At 36.7% G+C, this 27,294-nt stretch overlaps 2 protein-coding genes across 2 annotated transcripts; both read right to left on the bottom strand.

Moving 5' to 3' along the window:
* Window positions 1-579: 579 nt before the first annotated feature.
* Window positions 580-3,169, bottom strand: LOC125816504 (uncharacterized). The gene is made up of 5 exons (XM_049496119.1): window positions 2,447-3,169; window positions 2,006-2,346; window positions 1,276-1,870; window positions 997-1,162; window positions 580-848 (listed from the first exon to the last, which is right to left on the bottom strand). Exons 1-5 carry the CDS (start codon window positions 3,167-3,169, stop codon window positions 580-582), a joined length of 2,094 nt encoding a protein of 697 aa, XP_049352076.1.
* Window positions 3,170-3,367: 198 nt separating this feature from the next.
* LOC125816264 (probable anion transporter 4, chloroplastic) lies at window positions 3,368-19,003 on the bottom strand. The gene is made up of 8 exons (XM_049495850.1): window positions 18,521-19,003; window positions 16,484-16,710; window positions 15,991-16,357; window positions 13,163-13,207; window positions 12,914-13,060; window positions 11,383-11,520; window positions 11,261-11,294; window positions 3,368-3,756 (listed from the first exon to the last, which is right to left on the bottom strand). Exons 1-8 carry the CDS (start codon window positions 18,923-18,925, stop codon window positions 3,572-3,574), a joined length of 1,548 nt encoding a protein of 515 aa, XP_049351807.1. The 5' UTR covers window positions 18,926-19,003; the 3' UTR covers window positions 3,368-3,571.
* Between the last annotated feature and the right edge of the window lie 8,291 nt (window positions 19,004-27,294).

The raw sequence follows: 27,294 nt of genomic DNA, 5'->3' as shown, positions 1-27,294 counted from the left end.
TACCTCAAATGGCTCAGCCCAGTCTGGGTCAATGATCACCGCTGCAGAAATCAACTTCTCCTTTAGGCATTCAAAAGCTCTGAGACATGCCTCATCAAAAACAAACTTCACCTCCTTCTCCAAAAGATTGTAGATGGGGTGTGTAATCTTAGATAAGTCCTTGATGAAACACCTATAGAATCTGGCATGTCCTAAGAAACTCTGAACACCCTTCACACAAATAGGTGGAGGAAACTTTTCAATCAGCTCAATGTTGGGCTTGTCGACCTCTATCCCCTTTTGTGACACCTTATGCCCAAGGACTATGCCTTCCTTGACCATGAAATGACATTTCTCCCACTTCAGCACTAGGTTGGCCTCCTCGCATCTCTGTAGGGCCCTGCTAAGATTCAGCAAACAATCATTAAAGGTATCACCTACCACTGAAAAGTCATCCATAAAGACTTCTAGAGTATTCTCCACCATGTCTGAGAAGATAGACATCATACACCTCTGGAAAGTTGCTAGTGCATTACATAGTCCAAATGGCATGTGTTTAAATTCAAAGGTGCCATAGGGACATGTAAATGTGGTCTTTTCCTAATCTTCATGAGCAATTGATATCTGGTTGTAGCCAGAGTATCCATCTAAAACGTAGTACCACCCTTTGCCAGCCAACCTGTCAAGCATTTGGTCCATGAAAGGCATTGAAAAATGATCCTTCAAGGTCCACTTGTTCAACTTCCTGTAATCCATGCACACTCGCCATCTAGTGACTGGCCTCTGCGGGACCAACTCATTCTTGGCATTTGCAACCACAGTCATACCACCCCATTTCGGGCACACATTGCACTGGACTGACCCAGTGACTGTCAGAAATAGGGTATACCACCCCGATATCTTACCACTTGATGATCTCCTTTTTGACCACATCTTGCATAGGTGGGTTTAGCCTCCGCTGGTGTTCAATACTTAGGTTGCAGTCCTCCTCAAGTTGAATTTTATGGGTGCATATACCCAAAGGTATCCCAATGATGTCAGCAATGGTCCACCCAATGGCTCTCTTGTATCTAATCAACACTTTGATCAGAGCTTGGACCTGTTCATCATTCAAATCTGCAGCCAAAATCACAGGTAAAGTGTTGTTAGTTCCCAAAAATACATACCTCAGGTGACTGGGTAACTGTTTCAGTTCCAGCATATGTGTCTACTCAATGGATGGTTTTGCTGGAGGACTTGACCTATTTTTCAGATCCAGGTCCAACTTCTTTGGAGCATAAGAGTGTACTCCTATACCCTCAAAGCATTCACAGTCTCTACATAGTCAAAACGGAAAACTTCAAAGTTCATCAACACCGCAACTAAGGTTTCAACAGCCATTCTCTCTTCAATTGTTTCTCCTATTTCTTCTTCATCAAAAACCGCTATTGCAGACACCACATTCATATCACGTGGCTGCTTCATGGACTTGCAAATATTAAACTTTACCTTTTCTTTGTTGAGTCCGAACTTCAGTTCTCCTCGCTCAACATCTACCATTGCTCGTCCTGTGGTCAGAAATGGTCTTCCCAAAATAATGGAAACCTCGAAATCCACTTCGCAATCCAAGATCACGAAGTCTGTCGGAAAGATGAACGTGTCCACCTTCACGAGCACATTACATAGAATGCCTACAAGTCGCTTCCCTGACCTATCTGCCATTATCAACCTCATTGTTGTGGGTTTTGGAACTCCTAACCCCAGTTGCTTATAGATGGCCAGCGGCATCAAGTTGATACTAGCCCCTAGATCACACAAGGCCTTTGCAAATTCAATTGATCCGATAGTGTACGGTATGGTAAATTTACCCGGATCCTCCTTCTTCTGTACCATAGACCTGGTAGCAATAGCACTGCAGTGATGAACATTGTCAGTTAAATCAATACTTACAACACTTTTCTTTGTGACCAAGTCCTTTATGAACTTGGCATATCTTCACATTTGTTCTAGTGGTTCCACCAGTGGGATGTTTACCGACAACTGTCACAACATGGTGCTGAACTTAGCAAATTTCCCATCTTCGACTTTCTTTTTAAGCCTTTGAGGGAAATGAGGAGGTGGTCTTGGGATTTGTTGTAAAGCCAAGGTTCCCTCAACCTCTTTTTCTTTCACTCTTGTTGGGTTAGCTATTGGTTGAGAATCCTCCAAGTCATCTACTTGCTCAGCTTCATCCTCATCTCTTCTAGCTTGCTCCAATACCTGCTCATGTTTAGTACCTGTAGAAATTGGGTCAGTACGAATCTTACCACTCCTGGTGGCGCTAGCCATGTAATGCCCATCTTTCTTAGGGTTTTGAATCGTGTCACTTGGTAGTGACCCATTCTTCCTCTGATTTAATGAGTCTGAAAGTTGCCCCAACTGTTGCTCAATATGCTTGATGGAGGTGGTGTGAGAGTCTACGAGTTGACTCGGAGAAATTACTTTTCACCTCATTCACCCCTGCATCAGTTGATTCCACTTTTTGTAGCATCTTGGCCAACATGTCTTCGAGCTTAGACCCACTGGAACTACCACTTGCCCGATCACTATTACCTTGGGGCCCATATACACCACTGCGGTCATTTCTATACCCATCTCTATTCTGCCAGTTTCCATGCTCTCTGTTTGCTAGCCTATCATACTGTCCTTCCCTTGAGAAGTTCCGACCTACATTTCCAGAATTGTAACCTTGGTTCCCCGAGTTATAATTCCGGAAACCTCCTTGGTTTCCCAGGTAGTTTGCCTCCTCATCTAGATCTATATCCTGATCTTCAAACCTGTTTGGTTGGCTCACAACACTTATCTTTTCAGACTTGGAGAAAATATGCTTCGTGAGTAGATCTATTTGGGTCCTCATGTGTGCCGTATCTTGATCTCTTTCTTCTTCTCTCTTCCTTTGTTCAACCGACAGTTCAAATGTGTACCCCAGATCTCCTACTTTTGTATCCCAGGTGTACCGTGCCCTGTTATTCTTTGACAGTTTGTCCATCAGTTGTATGCTCTCTGAGAATGGCTTCCTCATAAATGATCCTGCACACACTGCATCAACAAGAAGTTTAGTGACATAATTCAAAGATCTATAGAAAGCCTGTTTTAAATGCCTCTCAGTGAGACCATGGTTTAGGCACTTTTTCAGCTTTTGGCTGAATCTCCACCAAGTTTCATAATACATTGATCTCTAACATCCAATTAGAAAATGTCATTTGGACTCTTCAACTCTATTTTCACTTCCAGACGCAATAATAGGATTGATTTAACCTTTTTCGCCACATCAATCACAGGGGTACTAATTTTACTTCAAATGAAATTGGGGAATAATGAATTGGACGTGATATTAAACATTTACAGGCAAGTTTAGTGGTGAATCTGTGTGCATTCCCAACTTGTAAAAATAAAAACAACACAATCATCAGTTATCTCATAGAACTTGACTATATTTACATCGTTATAATGGAGAACAAGGACTACGGGTCCTTCCATTCCTCTTTTGAGAAAGAAACTTTGGCTATAATACACCTATCCATCCTTTTGGACTGATGAAGTAAACAGGAAAACAAACCATCAAAAAATTAATCTAAGTGGAATCATCAAACTTTACTCTCTCCCCGGTGGAAAATACATTCCAGAAGACAGCAGCAGCAAAATACAAGACTGATGTAAGCACCAAAAATCCCTTGAAAGATCCCACCAGTTCAACAAAGAATCCAGCACCAACAGTTCCAATTATCGCAGCCAAAGTACCAGCAGTGTTCGATATACCTATACACAAAGAATAAGTTACTCAGTTAGCTCACTGAAACAGCATCAATAATATGAATACAGATTGAGCTGCTAACACAACATGCAATTTTCTATAATACAAATTGCTTTCATGGGAAAGCATGCATGTAAGATCATATCGAAACCCAAAATGTTATGCTAACACAAGTGCAATTCAACACAAACTAGGCCAACTTACTTTAAAATAATACCCTAAATAACATATCGGGCCTCTGACCAATACCACCAGGTTGAGTATTGATTAATTCAGTAATGCACTATCTCAAAGACCTAACGTCAAGCCCAAAAAGAGTCCTCTAACCTCCACGGTTAACATCTTCAAAACAATGATTGCTTTTCTTTTCTCATTGGTTTTCCAAGTTATTTGGAAGAAAGGGTTGCCAAACTATTGGCACTTGAATTACTAAAAAAGTTATTAAACTAATATAAAAAATGTTGTGATTTCCTTATGTAGACTTGGGTAATCCTTAGGGATGGCAATGGGGCGGGCGGATGCGAGGTAGGGCGAGTTTAAGGCTATGCGAGACGGGGTGGGTTTAAGGTGATGCGGGGCGGGTTGAAGTGGATTTTTTAAAAACTAATACGGGGCGGGGCGGGGCGGGGGTATGTGTGATTTTATGTGGGTTTAAATTTAACTTAATTTTTACATGTTATAAGAGTGATGGATCATTATTTATTAAGATAATTTCTTTAAAGCTACTATACTAAAATATTCAAGATAGTAAATGAAAATGATTTAATAAAAAAAATTCAATTTCTTACATGTTTCCCAATTTACCTCTAAAAAATAAAATTTTAAGTCACAATCCTATTAAATTAATACAACTTAATGAAAAAATGAATTTATTTTTATGAATTTTATTTTTAGTGTCAAACTTAACTAGAAAAAGAAAATATTAAAAAAAGTATGCAGGGCGGGATCATGAGGAATGGGTCTATGCGAAGCGGGGCGGGCGGGTTGAAAATGAAAAAAATTGTTAGGCGGGGCGGGGCGGGGCAGATTAAAAATTTTGCGGGTTAAGTTTAACCCACCCCGCCCCATTGCCATCCCTAGTAAACCTCCCCTCATGAGCTAAATGTTGTGATTTTCTTGTATAGACTTTGACAATCCTCCCCTAATGAGCTAACTTTAGGAGTTGAGTTAGGCCTAGGGATAGCAATGGGGCAATGTGGGTGCGGGGCAGTGCGGGTTTAAGACTATGCGGGATGGTGTGGGGCGGATCAAAACCTTAGTTTTTTTAAATTGTGCACACAGGTGAAAAACAATGGGCAACCGAGGGCGGAGGAAAAATAAAGTGGAACAAGGAAATGAGGAATCATTGTCAAAATATCAAGGTAAATTTATTTGAGTTTTTTTTCCAATGACAATAGAAACGCTTCTTCCTTTTTACATGTGTTTGACTTAAAAGGACAAGGAATCATCATCAATAATAGAATTGGTTCTTCTCTTGTACATGTGTTTGACTTAAAAAGCTGCTGAGTAGAACATATGGTTAATGTTCAAGAGTACTTGTTTTTTTGATATCATATGTGAGATTAAAAAAAGTGAATAAAAATGTGGTAATACGATCTTTTTCTAGGCTACAACTCTATTTTCAAATCATTCGCAAAAGACCAAAAAAAAAGTCATATGACGTAAAAGTACAGGAGCCAAAATCAGAGTTGTCTTTATTTTGAGATACAAGCCTTATGAATTATATTTGTATACATACATAACATAAAGAAGAAGAAAAGTTGCAACAGTGAATTTACCGACAATTACTTACTCTATGCATAATGCAGTAATAACGTAAGTGGAGCGGGTTTATGCGGGGCGGAGCAGGTTAAAAATAGGGAAAAAACAGTATGTGGGGCAAGGCAGGTTGAGAATTTTGTGGGTTTGACTAAACCCGCCCCACACCGCCCCATTGCCATCCCTAGTTAGGCCCCAATTCATTTTTTCAATTGGTATCTGAGCAAGACTCATTAATCCTTATTGGTGTGTTTCAATGTTGGGCCTATGTTTTGTTATCCATACTCCAGTTACAGTCCTGGGCATAGGGGAGTGTCATGTTCCATATGGATTAAGGGAATGAGTTATGATCTTCTTATAGTTATACGGACTTAGGCATTCTCCTTCCTAAACTAATTTTTTGAGTTAAGTTAAGCCCAAAATCAATTTCTACATAAAAAAGAATGAAGGAACGAAGAGATAAAATTGCCCGAGGAAAGCAAAAGTATTACTTATAAATGATATGTTCCTTCATCTCCTTGTGAAATGTACATTGCCTATCAAATTTGAATGCTTTGCTCTGATTTTCCAATGCCTAAAGTATGTAGTAGATGTGATCACTTCAGCAATGACTTACATTGCACTACTGAGGTGTATTAATTTGCATATAGGTGCAGTTCCACCGCCACACCAACCCCAACTATAAATATAAGGCTCCCAAAAAATATTTGCACATGACGAAAACATAAGGGAAAAACAAGGAAAGAAACAAAGGAAGGAAATAGGAAATTATGTTATGGTGGTTTTAGAAGAGATGTGCAAGAAGGTGCTTCAATAGAAGTATTTTTTAGAGGGGTTGGGCCATTGTGCTTTTCCTGATAAAATAGACTGACAATGACTTTGGTGATTGTGATATTGGCTAAGTTGCTCGGACTCTTCACTTTCAATGTCACATTCATGTTGACACGGCGTGGGTGTAAGTGTGGAATCCATACCAAATATGGTCAATGATTTTGGGTACTTTGACCAAAATCGATAGAGAAACCCGAAACACATACAATGATTTCTGAGTTAGGAAGGAATGAGTTATGGGTCTGGGAATCAGGCCTCGTCCTCTTAGATCTGGTACGAGCAAGAGTAGGTAAGTTAGTATCGATCTGGTGAAGAAAAGACATGTTCTTATTTGAACATCTTGTTTGGACTTTGGACTACTGGATTTATGTTAATTTCTCGGTGTGGATATTGTCAGGAATTGATTGAAACTTTAGCATGGTTCATGAACGCACAAATTTGGCCAATTTAATTCGCCGGAGAGATAAGTCAGTGACCTTTTTCATTGTACAAGCAAGATTGGTTGGATTAGCTTACTTTCTGTAGGTTATATATCCACTTATGCAGCTTTCTTGATTGCCTCTTTGTCGGGCAAACAAAAGTTAGAGTGAAATCATAATTTAGGCATATGATTTTTTTTCACGTTAAAAGATAATTTATATAAAATATTTGGTAACCAGAAGTGCAATGAACTCAAGAACTCTATCTTGACCTCGATATCATTAGAAATAGCCATGCTGCACACCAAAAAAAAGAGATGCAACTATACTTGGAAATAATTCCAGATTCAAAAATACTCTCATAAATTGGTACATTCCTTTCTTTCAATATAGTCCACCATAGTTTAGGCACATTCTTATAACTCTAATTTTAGATATTTGAATTATTTTAACTGAATCCCCGCACTTGTATCCAAACCTAGATTCGTACTCCCAGGCCTTAAAATTTAGATCATGAACAATCCGACTCTAGATTTACACCTGTACCGGACACCCACATCTGAGTCCGAGCAAGGAAAAAACAAGGAAAGAAACAAAGGAAGAAAGAATTAGGAAATCATATATGGCGGTTTTAGAATGAATTAGTTTTGATGAAGGTGCAAAAAGGGTGCTTCAGCAGGAGTGATTTATAGAAGGGGTTGAGCCAGTTGGTGATAAGTTACAACCATTTACTTCTCCTGACAAAATAGATGGACAATGACTTGGGTGATTGGCATATAGGTTTTTTATAATCCAGTTTAATTCATATAGAAAAAGAATAGGAAAATAGGACCATCTTAAATTTTGATTAAAATATTTCAGAATTCGGACAAAAAATGCGGGGGCGCAAATACTTGAAAACGCATAAATTTAAGCTTCCAAAAGATCTAAAAATATAATCTTGATTTCACCCAGTATGGATCTTTAGAGAAGAGTCCTAATTATTGAAAATACTAAGTTTTTTCACAGAATAGCTACTTCCCATAAGAGGTACAATTCCATTGAGTCTCTGATGGTGGATGGATGCAATACTAATGACCCTTCTATCATTAAAGAGACCATCAAAAGCTTCTACCAAAATTTGTACACAGAATCAGAGGAGTGGAGGCCTAGGCTACAATTACATGGGATCACAACCATTAGTGTGGAGGAGCAGATAGAACTAGAGGGTCCTTTTGAGGAGGAAGAGATCTTAGGCTGCTCAAAGCTCTGTGCTATGGAGAAAGCACCTGGACCTGATGGTTTTCCCATGTCCTTTTACTTGTCTTTCTGGGAGATCCTAAAAGAGGATATTATAAAGGCTATACAAGAATTCCATGCTAGACAGATTATTGAGAAGAGCTTTAATGCTACTTTTGTAGCACTCATCCCCAAGAAAGCCAGTGTTGCTGAACTTAAAGATTTCAGGCCAATAAGTCCGATTACTGGAGTTCACAAGGTGATAGCAAAACTACTGGCAGAAAGGCTGAAAAGAGTGATTGATAAGCTTGTCAACAAAAACCAAATGGCCTTTATTAAAGGAAGACAAATAATGGATGCAACTCTCATTGCAAGTGAGTGTGTTGACTCCAGGTTGAAAGGAAACATTTCTGGGGTAATGTGCAAGCTGGACATTGAAAAAGCATATGATCATGTAAATTCGGGTTTCCTACTAAATACCTTGAGACAAATGGGTTTTGGAGAAAGATGGGTGGGATGGATAAAATTTTGCATAAGCACGGTGAGATTCTCCATTCTTGTAAATGGAGAACCGGGAGGGTTTTTCTCTTCAGGAAGGGGAATCAGACAGGGTGATCCTCTTTCACCCTTTTTGTTTATCCTGGTAATGGAGGGATTTGATAGTTTGATAAGGATTGCTACTCAAAACAAGTGGATCAGAGGTTTCCAGATTAGTGGAAACAATGGTGATATTAAAGAGATTTGCCATCTACTTTATTCAGATGACACCGTGATTCTCTGTGAGCCACAGGAGGAGCAATTCAGACTCATCAAACTAATTTTGTTGTTTTTGAAGCTTGTACAGGTTTGAAAGTTAATTGGGGAAAGAACAGTTTATATCCTATTAAGGATGTGACAAACATCCAAAGGCTAGCTGACATTTTGGGCTGCAGAGTGGAGAAATTGCCCACAACCTATTTGGGTATGCCTTCAGGTAATAAACACAAAGATTTGGAGATATGGGACAACATAGTCGAGAAGACTGAAAAAAGACTAGCCATATGGAAGGCTCAATACATTTCTTTTGGTGGTAGACACATCCTTATCAACTTTGTTCTAGATTCTCTCCCAATATATGTTATATCTCTTTTCACTATACCGGCAAAAGTCGCTAAGAAATTGGACAAACTTAGGAGAGATTTCCTTTGGCATGGATGCAAAGAGAACAAAGGATACAATTTGGTCAAGTGGGTGATAGTTTTGCATAGAAAAGATAAAGGTGGTTTGGGCATCAGAGATTTGAGGAAGCATAACAACAGTCTTTTGATGAAATGGTTGTGGAGATACACTGATGAGAAGCAAGCTTTGTGGAAAGATTTGATTAAATGTAAATATGGGGAGGATGGATTCTGGTGTAGTAACATAAGCACGGATGCTTATGGAGCGGGGGTTTGGGGAGCTATTAGAAACTTATGGCCCAAGTTAGAAGCAAATTTACATATCAAGGTGGGGGATGGAAGGAGACCTAGATTCTGGTGGGATGTATGGATCAAACAAACCCCCCCTAAAAGACATGTTTCCTGACCTATTATTTTGTGCACCAATACTGTCAATGATGTTGTTAGATGGTCTCACAGTAAGGATGGTATCTTCACAGTTGGCAGGGCGTATAAAAAGGAGTGCAACTCGCAAAGTAGCAGATACCGGAGTTCATGGAAAAATATCTAGAGGCCTGCAGCACCAACAAAAGTTAAGTGCTTTACTTGGTTGGTCATTAGAAAGGCATGCTTGACACATGAAGTCTTGAGGAAGAAAAGAAAGATCCTACTTCCTTGGCGCTCTTTATGTGGGAAGACAGGGGAAACTAACAATCACCTATTCTTACATTATACTTTCACAGCACAAATATGGTCCATGTTTCTCAACTTTTCAGAAGTGAAATGGACTATGCCAGAACATGCAGCTGATTTACTTAGTTGTTGGATCAGGAGAGGAGGTAGCTAGAGACGCAAGACCTGGTGGAATTTGATTCCACATTGCATTTAGTGGATAGTGTGGAAGGAGAGGAATAGTAGGAATTTTAAAGATATATCCAATTCCATTCACAAGGTTAAATGGAATTGCATTGTATCTCTATATTTTTGGTGTAAAAAGATAGGATTAGAGGATTCAGATCAACTTTATAGAATTCTTAGGACCCTTGTAAGTATTATGTTTTTTGTTCTTTTCTGATTTTCTAAAGGTCCCCTGCATATCCTTAATGCTTAAGAATACAATGTTACCAATTCTCTAAAAAAAAATTAAAAAAAAATTATGGCACTGTTATATACTTATTATATTATATGATGAAAGAATTGAAATTTCAAATGATAAAAGTAGTGTGTACCTAATATTTGAAAACGAATATCTTTTTTTGCCTAGTTAGAGATTTATATATATATTAATATAGAGATAAACTAAGTATATGTAACTACCAAAAGTGTCCTAAATAGCTAGTGGTTCAACATGCCATGTCAATTTATAAAAGAGCATGTCTTTAGGGATAAATGGAAATTTTGGATCGTAGAGTTCTCAAATATAAAAAGATGTTCAGACTTTTTGAACCAAAAAGGAAACAATGCCATATAAGATGGTATTTATTTATTTTTTTGATAATTGAGAAGCAATACATTAGCTGTTGTACAGATAATGCCAAGGAAGCAAGTTAAACTTTTATATGAATTGAAATGATAAAATCAAATCAGAGTTCCTCATACAATGTAGACTTATCTGCTTATTAGTTGTTCAAAGTTAACCCAGTAAAAAGATATACAAAAAAGAAAGCCTGAAAAAGAGGAGTAAAAAGATCACAGCAGCATTGGCAGTGGTGCCATGAACTCTTGAATGGTCGTGCGGCTTATAGCCTTTAATCGGCAAAATACAAGTAATCCAAAAAATAAAAAATTGAGAGCAGAAACTATTATGAGGATGTTGTGGGAGTCTCCTTTGAGAATACTTTGTGCACAGTGACCAAGAAAAAGAAGTTCTGAAAGATATTGGGGCCTGTTTTCTTACTTATTTTCTAGTAACCACTTCAAAAATGTTTCCCTTTCTTTCAGTATGTATCAAATGAGAAGTGGATGCAGACAGACAGAAAATATGGAACAGCCTCTCAACAAAATAAACTAACATTAAACAATAACAACAAAATGCTGTTTCATGTTTGCCAGATAAATAGAGACATGGGAACAAGTAACTAACATCAGGATCAGGACTAGCCTATTCCAACAAGTGGAAAAAGTTCGAGAAAATGAACAAGAATTACCATGGAGAACGCCAGAATACTGCGGGGCAATCTCCTGTCAATATATATAAATGGAAAATCAGTTCCACAAATGAAAACTTTTGCTTCACTGTTTCATGAAGTGTATATCTTTAAATGCTAACCTGAAGGTTGACAAGGAAGCCACAATGACTAAATGCTTTCAGTCCTACAGCTAAAGTAAGCCAAGCAGATGCTATGGATGGACTTGGTGCTGTGGTTAAACCAATGAGAGCAAAACCGGGGCCGAAAAAACCAACTGACTGCAAAAGGAACAAATAAGTTGTGTTTGATACAAGTCTTACCGAGTGTGGCACGAAAAAACAAAACAAAGACCAGAAAAAGAAGAAACAATAATTAAATATTCCCTTATATCAATAATATTCAACAAGATTTAACTGAGCATCGAACAAAAATAATTTGAAAGAAAGTAGATTAACAGTTCCACTACTGAATAAGGCTGCTTTAAGCTTGTACTTTGACCAGACTATCCCGTAGAACCAGTGGCTTCTGATGACAACCCATCTCTACCACATGCTATTAGAAAATATTCAACTTTTAACACGTAAAGAGATGTGGCTTGTTACAACTGCGATAGCCTGTGTTTAAAGGCAGAGATACAAGGGAAATGCCATTTTCCAAAACATTGGGGCTGGACGTCCCCAAGATGAAATGTAGGCAACATTTAATGTAAATTTAGCTTTATTAAAAGAATAAAATTTGAAAATGTATAAGCTACGAAAAAAATATGGAATACATTAAAAATTGGATAAAATTCAAAAGCCAAAAGTATATAAAGTTAATTTATAAGTACATGTAGTATAAAATGGATACAACTTACTAAATACAACATACCCAGTGAAATCCCACAAGTGGGGTCTAATACAACTTACTAAATACTAAGCTACAAATCCTACGTTAAGAGTGAAAAAACATATTATTCAAAATTCTAATCAAATACATTAAAAAAAACTAAAAAGCAATTAGCTCGTAGTGTAAGGGACACTCATCATAAGCCATAAAGCATGCATGAACCTTTTTGGGTATATAGGGCATACAACCCAAGGTAAAGCATGTACAGGAAAACAGAAGTTGATGCTCCACCTAGAAAAATGTCAGTCCCTGCAAAACTTAAGCTCCACATGCGATAGCATCCATAGAAGCTCTACTCCTTGAAGGACAACTGTGAAGCTTTGGAAGTTCCAATGAGGCCCTTGACAAGATCTCAAACCAAGAAGTTGAAAGACAAGATTATTTGTGATATTGATGTCACATGAAAAGAATTGGACACCCTTATACCCATAATATAGCATACAGGAAGGAGGAGCAATCCTAGTGCCATTCTCTTCTTCTTACTACATTCTCTAGTAAATTGCATACCAAGTGTTTGTTTAAATTCCCTAGTCAAGTTCTAGTTTTCTTGAGCTATAATCCCTAGATGTAATTGCAAAGCCAACTTTGTTTCAAGGATTACTTTAAGAAAAGTGAATTATCACCTACACTTCTCTCCCATGGGATGACCCCAACCTCGTCGGCTTTATATATTTCATATGACCTTACTACTCTTCAAGTCAAGGGGAAGGATTGAACATGATCAGTTATCAAAACAACGATCCAGAGGACAACAAAAAAACAAGGGATATGGAGAAAATTTACCTGCATAACTTTCCGGGTTAGGGTCACACTTATGCCTCTTTGGATCATCAAGTCTGACAGAACCCCAGCAAAATAGCCAGTCAACGCCATCATACTCCACGGAACAGCACTAAACCATGCTGCTTGTCTAAGATCAACATGATATATCTAAAAGGACAGATACAGCTATATCACTACAATCATCACAAAAAATATATTGAAGTCACTTAGAGGATGTAATAACGACACCCATCTGCAATAGTTACTCACTGTTTTGAAGTAAATGGGCATCCATGATAATATAACAAAGAATCCCTGCATCAAGAACAAAGAATTACCAACTAAGACTGAATAATTTAGAAACTAAGTATAAGATAGGAGCAATACATAGACAGCTCCTTTAAGTTGTCACAGAATTTTCAGTTAGACACTTTTACAAAGCCTGTAATCTATACGACACCTAACATAATACAAAATATATATTATAAGCACCTCATGCAAATGTGGCACAATCACTGGCTCTTACTACAATGTAGGCGAGTGAACCACTGAATTTCTTCTCTTTTCTCCAAATTTTTCTTCCATAGAAAACCCATACATCATCTATTTCGCTGTCATAACAGCTCACTAAGCATCCACATACTTATGCATCCCAAGCAAGAACCTATCATCATTCTAGGGTTTCTAAGAGAACACATCTCAAGGTTCAAGAATAGACTTTTGGGACTCTTCTTCAACATTAGAATTTCAATTGGAGCGATCTAAGGTGTGTAAGGCTAACTCTAAGTGTGGGAGCATCATTGTTCCTCCCTACAATCCGTTTTTGCCATGTCTATGTAATTGCATTCATGAACTATTAAGTTATGTACAAAAAACCATGTTTTCCATGAATTTCCATTCATGAACCAATTAAGGATATCCTATGAATTCAGTGATGTTCGTTCATGTAGATTTAATTTGAACTCATGTATGAATTATATGTATATGCTCATAATTATTTGATTCAATGAGCTCCACAATTTTGATACAAAGTATGGTTTATGAAAATTGAAAAATATGTTTTTTTCCTTCAAAGAGGATTTTAATGATTTCTGTTAGAATGAGAAAGGTTTACACAATCTTACACAGAATAGGAATAGTTTATAGTCTCCTACTTGGTAAATAATTGTATTATAGTGTCTATAAATAGGGTTCTCTGTGTAATAATAATTTAATTTGAACTCATGTATGAATTATATGTATATGCTCATAATTATTCGATTCAATGAGCTCCACAATTTTGATACAAAGTATGGTTTATGAAAATTGAAAAATATGTTTTTTTCCTTCAAAGAGGATATTAATAATTTCTGTTAGAATGAGAAAGGTTTACACAATCTTACACAGAATAGGATTAGTTTATAGTCTCCTACTGGTAAAGAATTGTATTATAGTGTCTATAAATAGGGTTCTCTATGTAATAATGAAAATTCACAATCAATAATATTTTCTTCAGATTTCTCATAATTTCTTTCAAGAACTTGCTTATAAAAGAAAAACCTATACGATTTGACCCAAGTCTTCACAATATGATTTATGAACTATGATTTGAGCCAAGGCTCCAACAATATGATTTATGAACTATGATTTAAGCCGAGGCTCAACAATATGATTTATGAACTATGGCTTATGGGATTTTAGGCCAAACATGTATCTCTCATAATCTCTACAATATATACACATGATTCACGTCATGAATTATGGGGTTTCCAAGCTAAACATTTTTTTCATGGGCATTACACCAAATTATGATATATGAGCTTAAAGTTATTCAGGGCAAGTTTTTGGAGTAATGGTTAACATTGAGAAGGATGAGTTCAAATAATGAATGCCCGGAACTACATTTGCCGCGGTAGGTTTAGGATCGTTTCGTTGATTTGGGTAAATCCTCATGTTTTCCGAAGAGCATGTACGGATCATTTGCTAGCAAATCATTTATGTACGTCTCATATCCAACAAGGTATGAGGCAACTTAGTTAATCAGGCCGAGATCAGACTCCATGTGTTTCCATGGTGGTTATGTCGGGTTAACCTAAGAAGTAGAGTACATTATGATAAGAAAAGACCCTCTTTTTGAGTTATGATCCGTTTACTCTATGTTTTACTCATGATCTTCAATTATGCAGTTCACATCATGTTATCTTACATACAGTTCAATTCCATATGTACTTACCTATTGTCGAGGGCGTTGCATTTTAAATGATGTAGAATCAGGTATTCAAGATGGTTGAGCAGAATGTTAAGTTTTATGTTTCAGCTCTTGGTGCGCTCCATTAGTTCTTAGACTATATAGTAAGTCCATTCGGTTGGTTAAGCGTATGGCTAGGCAGGGAGCCTTGTCCCGATAAACAGTTTATTCAGTCATGTTAGAGGCTTTATAGATGGTCAGTTAGTGTACTCTTATGACCTGTATTCCAGTTTTGACCTATGTGCTACTTCACGAACTTAAACAATGATTTATGAAAAATACTTTATTTACAAGACTTATTCCCTTATGTTAAACGAATCCCTCAAGTTCTTTTAAATTATGCATTCTGCTCATGTCTAGATGTATGTTCTATGTTTATGCCATGATATGGGTTCGTTCGGGCCAGCGAAGGCATCGAGTGTTGGTGCCGCCTAGTGTCTAGGCTAGAGGCGTGAGACTTGCTCACAATTTTTAAAATTTAGCAAACCAAAAGACATCGACAGATATTTAGAAATAGAAGAGGCAGCTCAGTTCACTAAAGCTCTAGCTATGCGTGGGGTCCGGGGACAGGCTTGACCGCAAGGGTCTATTGTAAATATGTATTGCACTAAGAGGAGACATATAAGTACCTTCAGCATGTTATGAAACTCAATAATTTGAAACAAAGTGAATTTCCTTCAGGATATCAATAACTTGTAATATTTACACCTAATATGATGGTGCTTTACAAATTCTTGATCCAATAAGATATGGACTTCTTGATAAGGAACTGTAGACTAGCACCTCTATAAAATTAAGCAAGCTAGCACAGAAGTAGACAGTTTTGCATTCATAGAGTTATAATTATACTATTAGAGATATATATGCGTACCCAGCTATGCATGGCATTTGCAACAATTATAGACCATGTCGGTAGTTTGGAGAGTAAACGCCTGAAAGGAGGGATCCCTTTACTTGTTTTTGATTTACCCTCAACTATAGTGTGTATCTGCCCCTTGTTCTGTATATACCTCAATTCATGAATGGATATTTGCTGACTATGTTCAGGAGTACTAGAGGTAGCAGAAACCCACACTAAAACCCATAGGAATCCGGACAAGCCAAATATCACAAATGGTCCGAATAGGCCACCTTGTGACATAAGTATAGGAGAAAAGGTAAGTCCAATAGCACTTCCAAGTTGAAAACCAGCCATGGCAAGTCCGACAGCCCTTGAGCGCTCAGTAGGAGGAAACCATCTACAGGGAAAAGCACCAGTTTTAAAGCAACATGTTAAACCAGATCTTTCAGTTCTACAGACTACTATCACAACTATTTAGTATAGAGACCATATTATAAATTCAAAAGTTTCTTGACTTCAATACCTTGCAATCATACTATTCATGCAAGGAAGAGCAACCCCTTCGGCAATTCCTAGCAGCATCCTCATGGCAAGTAAGACCCATAATGATGCTTCTGCTGCCCAAGGAGTTAGAAGTGTCGCCATGGACCATAAAGCCACACCCCATGCCATCACTAACTTACCTCCGTAGTAATCCACCAGAGTCCCCCCGGCTATTGGCGAGATCAGGTATCCCCAGAGAAATGATGACTGCCATTAGTAACTATTTATCAATCAGAACACTGAATATCAAATGCAAGGTCAGAACAGAAGTGGAAACATGATTTGTTAGTCGATTTCTTTCATTTCAAGTCAAAGATTTTTTTTCGTATGTTATTATAGCTACTATAGTAACATGTGAATTCAGAAATTGGTCAGTACCTTGAAAATCTAGTTCTTTGGCTCAATTCAAGAAATGCATATTTATCAGGAAAATGCTTTACCATAAAAGACTCACACAATCAAATTCAAACTGCATTTAGATGTCCAACATCAGGTTTTTGGGAGAGAATAGTTTAGTTTTCAAATTTTCACATCAGAAAATAAGAGCACCGAAAGAAATAACAATTTTCAGCAACTGTCCAATCCAAATGAGTTCGATTGGTTGGGATTTATTGCCCTTCTCTACCTAAAAGTTTATGAGAAGTTTTTTCGCACTTATAACGCATACGTTGAAAGTGTTCAATATAAGTCTATGAAATTTTTTTGGCATTTACCATATGTTGGTTGCCCAATGTGAGGTGCCGCTGCATGTGAGCCATTGGACCTTGAGAAGGAAATTAAGAAAGCTCTCCCCCACACCCTCCACGGATTTTATATGGTGTGGTGGGACATGGGGAAGGTGTTCGTTTGAATTTGATTTATGAGTTGTTAGCTTTCATAGATTGTTAAAACAGACCATGTGAATATCAGATTTGTACCCTCAGATTTTGTCACATTTAATTCCTCCCATTCACACCCCCACCCCACCTAGAAGAAAAGAAAGGAAAGAAGTGAACAGAAAACATAAAATGTTAGATGAAAATCTATTACGACGGTTCTGATAAACCTAGACTAAAACAGAGGACATCACCTTTTTTCCTTTTAGAAAATTAACTTTGGAACTAAAATTAATGAAATCAGATTCTCATATAAGACAAGCATTTCCACACCTTGATGATATTTTATTTTACTTTTGAAAATGGTAAAGTTGTATTCATCTGCAATGAGGGAATGCTCGCAACCAAACAAAAATTACAAGGCAAGAAGTCATGAATACAAAGAGCCTAGGAAATCTACTAACTGATCTACTTCATATAAACCCTCCCTCTTCTTTACACCTTGACGATACTTTTACAAGAGCTCTGACTTGAATCCTAACTAGGTAGACGCCTAGGATCTGAGGTAAAAATTGAATTTATGAATCAAATCGAACTTTTCTTACAGCAGATCCACCCTATAATAGTTCAAAGAAAAAGTTAGCAACATAAAAGATTAGTGACTTGATATCATCGAAAAGGTCACATAATAATTCATTTTAAGCTTGGATCTCTTCAAGCAATCAAGGAGACGAAAAACCATGTTAAGTAAAAGGAGAAAAGGTTGATTGACTGGCATTGCTGATGAAAATCAAAGAAAGTCAGCTTTGACACTAGCCAATGTAGACAGAATTATCCTAGTTGACTTATTTCTTTCTTTCTTTTAGTCAAGAGAATGCTTCTTTAACTTGGCCAATGAACTTGTGGACTTCATTTTCCAAGCCAAAATTTTGAACTTGCAAGTTTATATACAAGCACTCTAACGTATCCACACTTGGAGCGGTCATGAATTTAAGATATGATGTTCTACTAAGTTGAATGTAAGATATAAGAGATAAACTTTTTACTGGTATATTCATAAAAATATGTATATTTACTCTTATTAAATCCACAACCATCCATGTGAGCAATTTCCAAATTTATTTACTAGAATATTTCAGAATGTAATTAATTGAATTGGGGAAGAAATAGGGTGTGGAGTAGAAAAAAATTAATGAAAGTACCTGAACAACACCAGCAAAAGATTGACGCCAACCATGAGAAAGAGATAGGGGAACTATAGCGACTGACATGACAACTCGATCTGCGTTACATAAAGCCAAAGACAAGGCTAACATTGCCACAACTTTCACTCTCTCCGATGTGATGAACTCCACAAAGCTCCCTTGTCGCTGTACTGATTGAGATTGAGAATCATTGGAAGAAGCTCGTATTCGATTACTCCGAACCGGAACCTCGGTTCTGAAGAAAGTGTTAGCAGTTATCAATTTGAAACAACAGTTGTGATTGGGCGGAAATTTGCAGTTTGAAGGCAACTTGATGTTGAATACTAACTGTTTACCAAAGGAATTAGGTTTCCTAAAGCTCGAACTAGGGCTTAGATATCGGAGAGTCGCTGGAGAATTCATCTAGAGAATAGTGCTGTGGTGTTATCGAAAATGATTTTGCATTGAATTACGGATGATACCTCGTTCAAGGCATTTAATTTTGTTCCCTAATGTCACGGCGGCTTGAACTTGATGATGAATAAATAGCATATGTGATTTGACGTAATTCTCAGTTTTCGCAAATGCTGTTACGGAGTCCGTTTGTTCCACTCAGCTCCATGGATCAGATAATTGCTATTTGTTAGCGTCGTTCAATTTTTCTTCTTATATTTGGATTATTACATAATTGCAGGCGTCCTTCAATTAGATAATTCATATACTACTTCCTTTCATTTTTAACTACTAAAATTAATATCACGGAATTTTTAAAATGATACTTAAAATCTATTAGTCATTAAAACTAAAACACTATATTATCTTACATACAAAATTTCATAGTAACAAACATTAATAATGTAAAGGAAAATGAAAATTATTACATCTTATCATTTATCCTTAATAGCATAAGTATAAATTAATGACGATAAAAATACATACCAGAATATGTAACATAAACAATGGTCAGTGAGTCACTCAACAGGACAAAAGTATACAAATATTTAATTGTGAAGAATAAGAAGAGGAGGTTCAAAAATTTTGTAGTTTTAAAATGAAAGAAAATTCTTCTATTTATAGACAACAAAGGGTAATGTGAACAAATGTTTATTGTGTCTTATCGAAAAGGTTACAATTATTTGGAAAAGTTGCAATCCTTCGAAAAGGTCACAACTTTTCATAAAAGTAGCAATTTTCATAAAAGTCGCAACTCTTCATAAAAGTCGCTACTCTTCATTAAAGTCGCAACTTTTCATAAAAGGAGAAGGCTAATTTTGGAAATAAATAAATTAAAAGGGAATTCTGGTTTGTAGTGGCACCACGTAGGCGGACATAAGGTTCTCTTTTATATATATATATATATATATATATATATATATATATATATATATATATATATATACTAGTAAAATTACCCACGCTTCACGCGGAAATTTGACATTACAAAATTTATAAAATAATACTTAAAACATATCAGTCATTAAAGCTAAAACACTATGTTGTCTGATTACGTAGTAAAGAACATTAATAATATAAAGGAAAATGATAATTATAACATCTTATCATTTATTTCAATCAATCATCTTTAATTTGATTTTATAATTTATCATTTGCCTCTAGAAAGTGTTACTATTTGATACTTTTGGGAAATTAGATGAACATCAACATGTGATATTAAATTTTCTATAATCTTTATCTATACTAACAATTATACCAATAACTTTATGGAAACATAAACAACAACGTTTAAAACATGTACTCAAAAATAACAATTAATATCATAAGCACAAATTAATGATTGTTAAAAATATACCAGGATCTATAACAATAGAATGAAACAGAAAGGAAAAAATGAGTCCACTGAATGCACAATGTCCCCCTTAAGAAAATTATTCCCCTCTAGTACCTGAGGTTTGAAGGAATAGATCCTCTCAGGATGGAACGATTCTATTCACAAGTGTATTGATACAGAAACAATGGTGTTAGTGAGTCACTCAACAGGAGCAAAGTACACAAATATTTAATTGTGCAAAAGAAGAAGAAGAAGTTCAGAATTTTCGTTGTTTTAAAATGAGAGGAAATCCCTCTATTTATAAACATAAAGGGCAGTGTGAACAAATGTTTTTTGTGCCTTATCGAAAATGTCACAATTCTTTGGAATAAAAGTCGCAACTCTTCATAAAAGTCGCAAATGTTCATAAAAGTCATAACTTTTCATAAAAGTCACATCTTTTCATGAAAGGGGAAGGGTATTTTTGGAGATAAATAAATTTAAAAGGAAATTATTGCTTGTGGTGGCACCACGTAGGCGGATCTAGGTTCTCTTTTATATAAATATATTATATATGATATGATTGTCATAGTTTCCTTTTTTTAAGGTAAAACTATAAAAACAATTTTCATTAATATTTTATGATGTATTTTTTCATCATAGTAATATGCAAAAAAAAAAAAAAAGTAATTTATAGTACATTTTTTTTATAGTTTTTGAATATCTAATTTTTTTTGTTTAAAATATCGAATTAATTTAATCTAATTTAACTTTAAAAATTAGTCAAACTGACTTTCAAAAAACACAACATGACAAATAAAAATGGACGGAGGGAGTAAATAATTTTTCTATTACTTCATGTTAACTTTAAGTTCCTGATCTAGCCTTTATCTCTAAAGACAAATTATAAAGTATCTTAAAAATTCAATATAATCAAGCAATGCATTAATAATTTTTTTAAATCTCATAAGCTACATGTTGTTTTAAAGCCAAACGTTATTTTATAAAGGCGGAATGGTCTAGGAGGCTCCTATACTTGGCTCCATTTGTCGCCTGCCATCCTTTTATTCACGATTTTGTCAACTGAACCCTCAAACCCACTGAAACATGACATTTTAAATCCTTTTTTTTCTGACTTGTCATCATATGTGGCAAAAACAGCTCAAGTGCGTGAATTACACTCACTTTAAAAGCGTGATAGGCTTTTAAAAAGCTAATAACAGTCATTTTTGGCTATTACATCAGTCATCTTGTCACGACCCGAGAGCACCCCCTAGTCGTAACACGGCGTACTTGACCCCGAAGGGGTCTAATACAAGCCACTTAGCTCATTCATTGCATTTGACAAATAGAAATAGTGCGGAATAAAAACTTTATTTAAAACCAAACTATCAAAAACTCAATTATAAAGCAACGGAATACTAAGTCTCACATGGCCATCTTAGACAAACTTTAACAAGATAGGGTCACACCCCTTTACAATCGAAGTATAGACAAAAGTCTTAAAACATAAAAAACTAGAAACATAAAGTCCTTGTCCTCGACATATGAGGACATACCAAAATAGGTCTTGAGAGAACTCTAATCCCAAGCTTCACTATGGAAATCAAATCGAGTGTCAATCGCTACACTTCATAAGAGTAAAGAAATATGGGTTAGCACACAAAAATGTACTAAGTATGATGACCATGCAAAAACATGCTTTAAAAGAGACATTTTGTTGAAAGCCATGTTTTATGCCATTTTTGTAAAACTTCATGAACATTGATACAAGAGAGGCATAATATAAGTCACCACCAACATACAAAGTCACATAATTCACATTTGAGCAAAATCACATATAACCCTTTACCTTTACCTTGAACCTCCACCTCAAGTAACCCTCAAGCTATACCTTGTGCAATGTATGGATAGCGTCCCATACCACCACCCACACTAAGGCACCACCTTAAGGTCACCAAAAGTGAACTTACCATTCATTCGTTCCACCTTTACACAACAAAGCATTTAAGAGACACAAAAATTACATGAATCACATCATCACATTAAGACCAACATCTAAGACAACTCTAAGTTATACTTGTGCAATGTGCAAGTAGCATCCTATACTACAACTCACACTAAGTACTTCTTTGAAGTCACCCTAGACAAGGCACATTCATATACAATAGACATGACAAGGAAGTAATCATAATACAATCCAAGTATAGCATGCATCTTTACATTTAAGCATTTAAACCAACATTCTTCATTAGGTTCATTTAGGACACATTCATGCATTTAGAGGACTTTCATACATTTAGTCATTAACACTTAGAGAACTCACAATAGCCCCTTCAAAGCCTACTCGTGCAATGTATAGATAGCATCTCATACTACTACCTACAATTTGTAGTACCTATCAAGTAACTAGAGTGCACATCTCACTTGATGGGAATAAGCGTTTAACCGACATAGACCATGAGAGCTAGATAATGGAATCCGATGTACTATCCCACATCGTAAGGGTTGGTCTACTTGCCTAAGGTAAACCAATTAACATTAGCTCGGATGGAATCTGCTAGCTAATATCCTATGTGGGAACATAGTTATGGGATAGGAAGATGTTCATTGGAAATCTAACCTAACATTGGGAGAGTTTCCATCTAACCATATCCACTCGGTGGTTATCCTACATTCCCATAGATTATTTCAATCACATTATATTAGTGTATTAGGGAGGAATGTCATAGGCCTATCGACCCATGATACATCATTACCAATGAAGGAATGTTATAAGCATATCGATTCATGGTACATTCAAGGATAGCTCTAGGGTGAAAGGAATGCTATAAGCCTATCGATTCATGGTCCCTCATTACATTTTATACTCATGAAAGGAATGCCACTAGCCTATCGATTCATGGTACATTGACTCATTAAGAAAGGAATGCCACTAGCCTATCGATTCATGGTACATTGACTCATTAAGAAAGGAATGCAACTAGCCTATCGATTCTAGAGTCTTCGTTACATTAGATCATTTATGAAAAGAATGCATAAAGCTTATCAATTCATAGATATTAAGTCAAGACACATTCATCACTCATATATGAAAGGAATGCATAATGCCTACCAATTCTAGATTCAACATTCACATTATAGAAACCCTTTACATTCCATCATTTTCATTCATGAGTGTCAAATTGAGAAATACTAACACAAATACATTGAATACAAGATCATCATTCTATCATTGAATCACATGCAAATCCTTCACATTATACAACATCATGATAATACTTCAATTCATCACACTATGCCTTCAAGTCCATGATCACAATGTATATATTAAGTAAACACCTCTACCTTTCAAGTGGATCAACAATTCAAGCACAATTCTACATTAACATGAAATTAGGTCAAACTTGCCCTTTCAAGGATATGATCACCAATCCTCAATTCAATTCACCATAATTAGGCATAGATGATGATACAAGTCAACAATCTAAATCAATCTAAGCATAAATCCATTAACATTCATTCATGGTCAACAAAACCCACTTCATAAGTCACAATTTAGGAATTGAGAGAAACCATGAGTTCATAGAGTTTTGCATCTTAAATCATCAATTAAAGATCAACATAATCATAACTTATCATTTGAAAACGTTTGATGCAAGAACCCATGAGATTGAGTAAAAACCTAGGGTTTTTCAATAACTTGAAAACTTTGAAACTTCTTTGAAATTGACTCTAGGGTGAAAGCTAACCCTAGAAGATGGATCACCATACTTTATACTTGAATAATCCCACGAAATTGAAGAGCAAACAGCTTGAAATTCCCAACCCTAGCTTGAACTTGACATTGATCTCCAATGGAGTTTCTAGAGAGAACTTTTTAGGAGGAAAGGGTTTTGATTTGAGAGATGAAATATAAATGAGTGTTTTAATGTTTTAATAATCTTAAAATACCTTAAAACACTTAAAATAACCGTCCACATACTTATTGGGACTTGGGGAGAATTTACCACTTCAACCCTAAGTTGGTCGTCTCCCTTGACAGATTACAAGTACCATTCACGAGCCCTGGACTCACGGACCGTGAATCCAATCATGGACCGTGCTGTTGGTCCGTGGTCTGGGGATGTGGCATGGTTTTGGGGGTGTTGACCTATTGAGGCCATCCACAGGGAGTGAATGGACCTACGGGTCGTGAACCCTATCCGTAGGTCATGAAACTTTGGCCAACTTTGGTGATTCTTTGGGAGCTTGGGGTTTAGACTAAGGGTCTTCCTCAAGGACCCCTAGGGTGGTCCTTGGGGTGTCGTACGTAGACGTTGGACCCCTAAACCCCTCAACCAAAGCTCGGGACAACATACAACAACATCAAACCTCATGACAAACACAAACGCACACACGTTAAGCTCTAGTTTCATTAGTTCATTTTTAGGGTCATTACATTATCCCCCACTTAGCAACATTTGTCCTCGAATGACACTTGAAACGCATTAAGGGGTATCGACTCATGACTAGCAGCCCACAATCATGCATGCAACATCAATACAAATGAATAAACATAGGAGAAAACATTAACTCCACATCAATAAGCTCAAAACACTAAAAGAAGGTATGAGCTACATCTACAAACTCATTATGCATCAAAACTTCACATTTCTCATTACATTGGAGGAAATTCCTTCTCAAACTCAGATCATTCTCATTACAACATCATTAGGCACATTATACAATTTTCACATAAAAGCACATTATGCGACTTTTTCAAGAACACATTTAACCATGCTCAACAAGTCAACTCATGAAACATTTAGGCAACTCATCATAGATGCATATTAACATGAGGAAAACAATTCATGAAAACTCATTTATTTCTCATTTATGCAAGAATTCAATTAGATCATGCACAACAGAAGGAGACCATGGAAACTCATATTCATTTAAGACTCCAAAACATGCAACAAGCTACTAGGAACTCTTGGTCACAAGCTTGAATAAGAATAGAAGGAAAGAGAAAATGATATCAACACTCTCAACAACCTTACTATTCAACATACCATCCCCCACTGGAGAAAACCCAACTAAGGCTATCATGAAACAACATAGGTATCTCATCCCAACAAAAAGGAACTATAAATCACCGGTACCTTCATCTGGATTAGCTCTTTTGTCCTTGTTAGCTTGAAGGGCATTCAAACGGTTCTTCTTTGGAGCATTGGGATCCATGCCATCATAAGGAGCTTGTTTGGCCTCCCTTCCTCTAGTCGTAAGAGTAGGATAATTTCTCACTTGATGATCACTTTAGCCACACCCATAACACCCACTAGTACTGGCTAGGCACTTCCCATGATGCCTCTTCCCACAAGTGGCACAAAGAGGTTTAGAAAATTGAGATCCACCACCTTTATCCTCACTAGCCTTAGGAGCACTTGAAGAATCCTGGTTTGGAGCTCGCTTCTTGAACCTAGGTTGACCTTGCTCATCGGATCTTCCCCTCTTCAAACCCCTATTCACCTTCTTGAGTTTGGACGCCTCAATAGATTGAGCATACACAACAAGTCTAGAGATGTTCATATCATCATAGAGCATCGTCGTACGACACTCTTCCTTAACTAGGTCGGATACACCAGTAACAAACCTACTCATTTCATCCCTAAGCTTAGACACCAAGGATGGTGCATACTTAGACAATAGGGTAAACTTCAAGGAATACTCCTCCACACTCATAGTACCTTGCCTAAGGTTTATAAACTCTTTCATCTTCACCTCCCTCTTCTCACGAGGAAAGTACTTACTAAACAAAGCTTTCTTAAACTCCTCTCATTCTATAGGACCCGCTTCAACCGGCCTATTGGCTTTCCATTGAGTGAACCACACTTGGGACACATATTTCAATTGGTAGGAAGCCAACTCCGCCTTCTCCCTAGAAGTTACTCACATAGCATGTACTATCTTATAAACTTCATCCAAGAATTCTTGGGGATCTTCTCCCACTCTAGAGCCAAGAAAGATAAGAGGATTCATCCTCACAAAGTCTCTCAATCTTGAGGTGACGGTACTCTCATTAGCATTCACCCTAGGACCCACATCTCTATTCACTTGAGCCATCATGGCTCAGGATTGGGTTAGAAAAGCCGACCTAATCTCTTCATTAGTCATGTCCAGGGGAACCACCGAAACTTCATTCTCTTGAGGCACTTGGTCACCTTGAAGACCTTGATCATTTTGCAGAGGAACTCCGTCATTAACAATCTCTTCTTCCAGTTTCCTCGGGTTAGCCCTTGTATTCATTTCCTATAAACACAAGATAAGGATTAGGAAAAGGACACTTATAGAACTTCACTCTAAGGCACGACTTTGAAAATATGAAAGAAGTGTAACTTTCTAACGTCCTATAGCCTCTCGCTCATAGATGTGTCGCGACCCACACCGATGAACAAGACTCTACTAGACGTGGCTTGTGAGACATTGATCCTAAAGACCATTTCCAAAATTTTATGCTCTCATACCAAGTTTGTCACGACACGAAAGCACCTCGTAGTCGTAACACGGTGGACTCAACCCCGAAGGGGTCTAATACAAGCCTCTAAGCTCATTCATTGCATTTGACATATTGTAAATGTGCAGAAATAACACTTTATTTAAAACCAAATTATCAAAAACTCGATTATAAAGCAGCGGAATACTAAGTCTCACATGGCCATCTTAGACAAACTTTAACAAGATAGGGTCACGCCCCTTTACAATCGAAGTATAGACAAAAGTCTTAAAACATAAAAAAAAACTAGAAACATAAAGTCCTTGTCCTCGACATATGAGGACTTACCAAAAGAGTTCTTGAGAGAACTCTAATCAAAAGCTTCACTATGGAGAATCAAATCGAGAGCCAATCCCTACACTTCATAAGAGTAAAGAAATATGGGTTAGCACACAGAAATGTACTAAGTATGATGACCATGCAAAAACATGCTTTAAAAGGGACATTTTGTTGAAAGTCATGTTTTATGCCATTTTTGTAAAATTTCAT

The sequence above is a fragment of the Solanum verrucosum genome, unplaced genomic scaffold (assembly GCF_900185275.1).
Source record: "Solanum verrucosum unplaced genomic scaffold, falcon-dt-bn FXZP01000023.1, whole genome shotgun sequence".
Classification (NCBI taxonomy): Eukaryota; Viridiplantae; Streptophyta; class Magnoliopsida; order Solanales; family Solanaceae; genus Solanum; species Solanum verrucosum.
Note: the sequence above shows the minus strand (reverse complement) of the source record. Positions and strands in the feature narration are given on the sequence as shown.

Excerpts from the sequence above, each read along its gene's own strand:
- LOC125816504 (XM_049496119.1), bottom strand. The coding sequence starts at position 3,169 with ATGTATTATGAAACTTGGTGGAGATTCAGCCAAAAGCTGAAAAAGTGC. Across the intron at positions 2,347-2,446 it reads CTGATGCAGGGGTGAATGAG|AGGAAGAATGGGTCACTACC; the intron begins GTGAAAAGTAAT and ends TCATTAAATCAG. Across the intron at positions 1,163-1,275 it reads AGACTGTGAATGCTTTGAGG|TTACCCAGTCACCTGAGGTA; the intron begins GTATAGGAGTAC and ends GAACTGAAACAG.
- LOC125816264 (XM_049495850.1), bottom strand. The coding sequence starts at position 18,925 with ATGAATTCTCCAGCGACTCTCCGATATCTAAGCCCTAGTTCGAGCTTT. Across the intron at positions 16,711-18,520 it reads CTTTTGCTGGTGTTGTTCAG|TCATCATTTCTCTGGGGATA; the intron begins GTACTTTCATTA and ends TACTAATGGCAG. Across the intron at positions 3,757-11,260 it reads GTATTCTGGCGTTCTCCATG|GTATATCGAACACTGCTGGT; the intron begins GTAATTCTTGTT and ends CTTTGTGTATAG.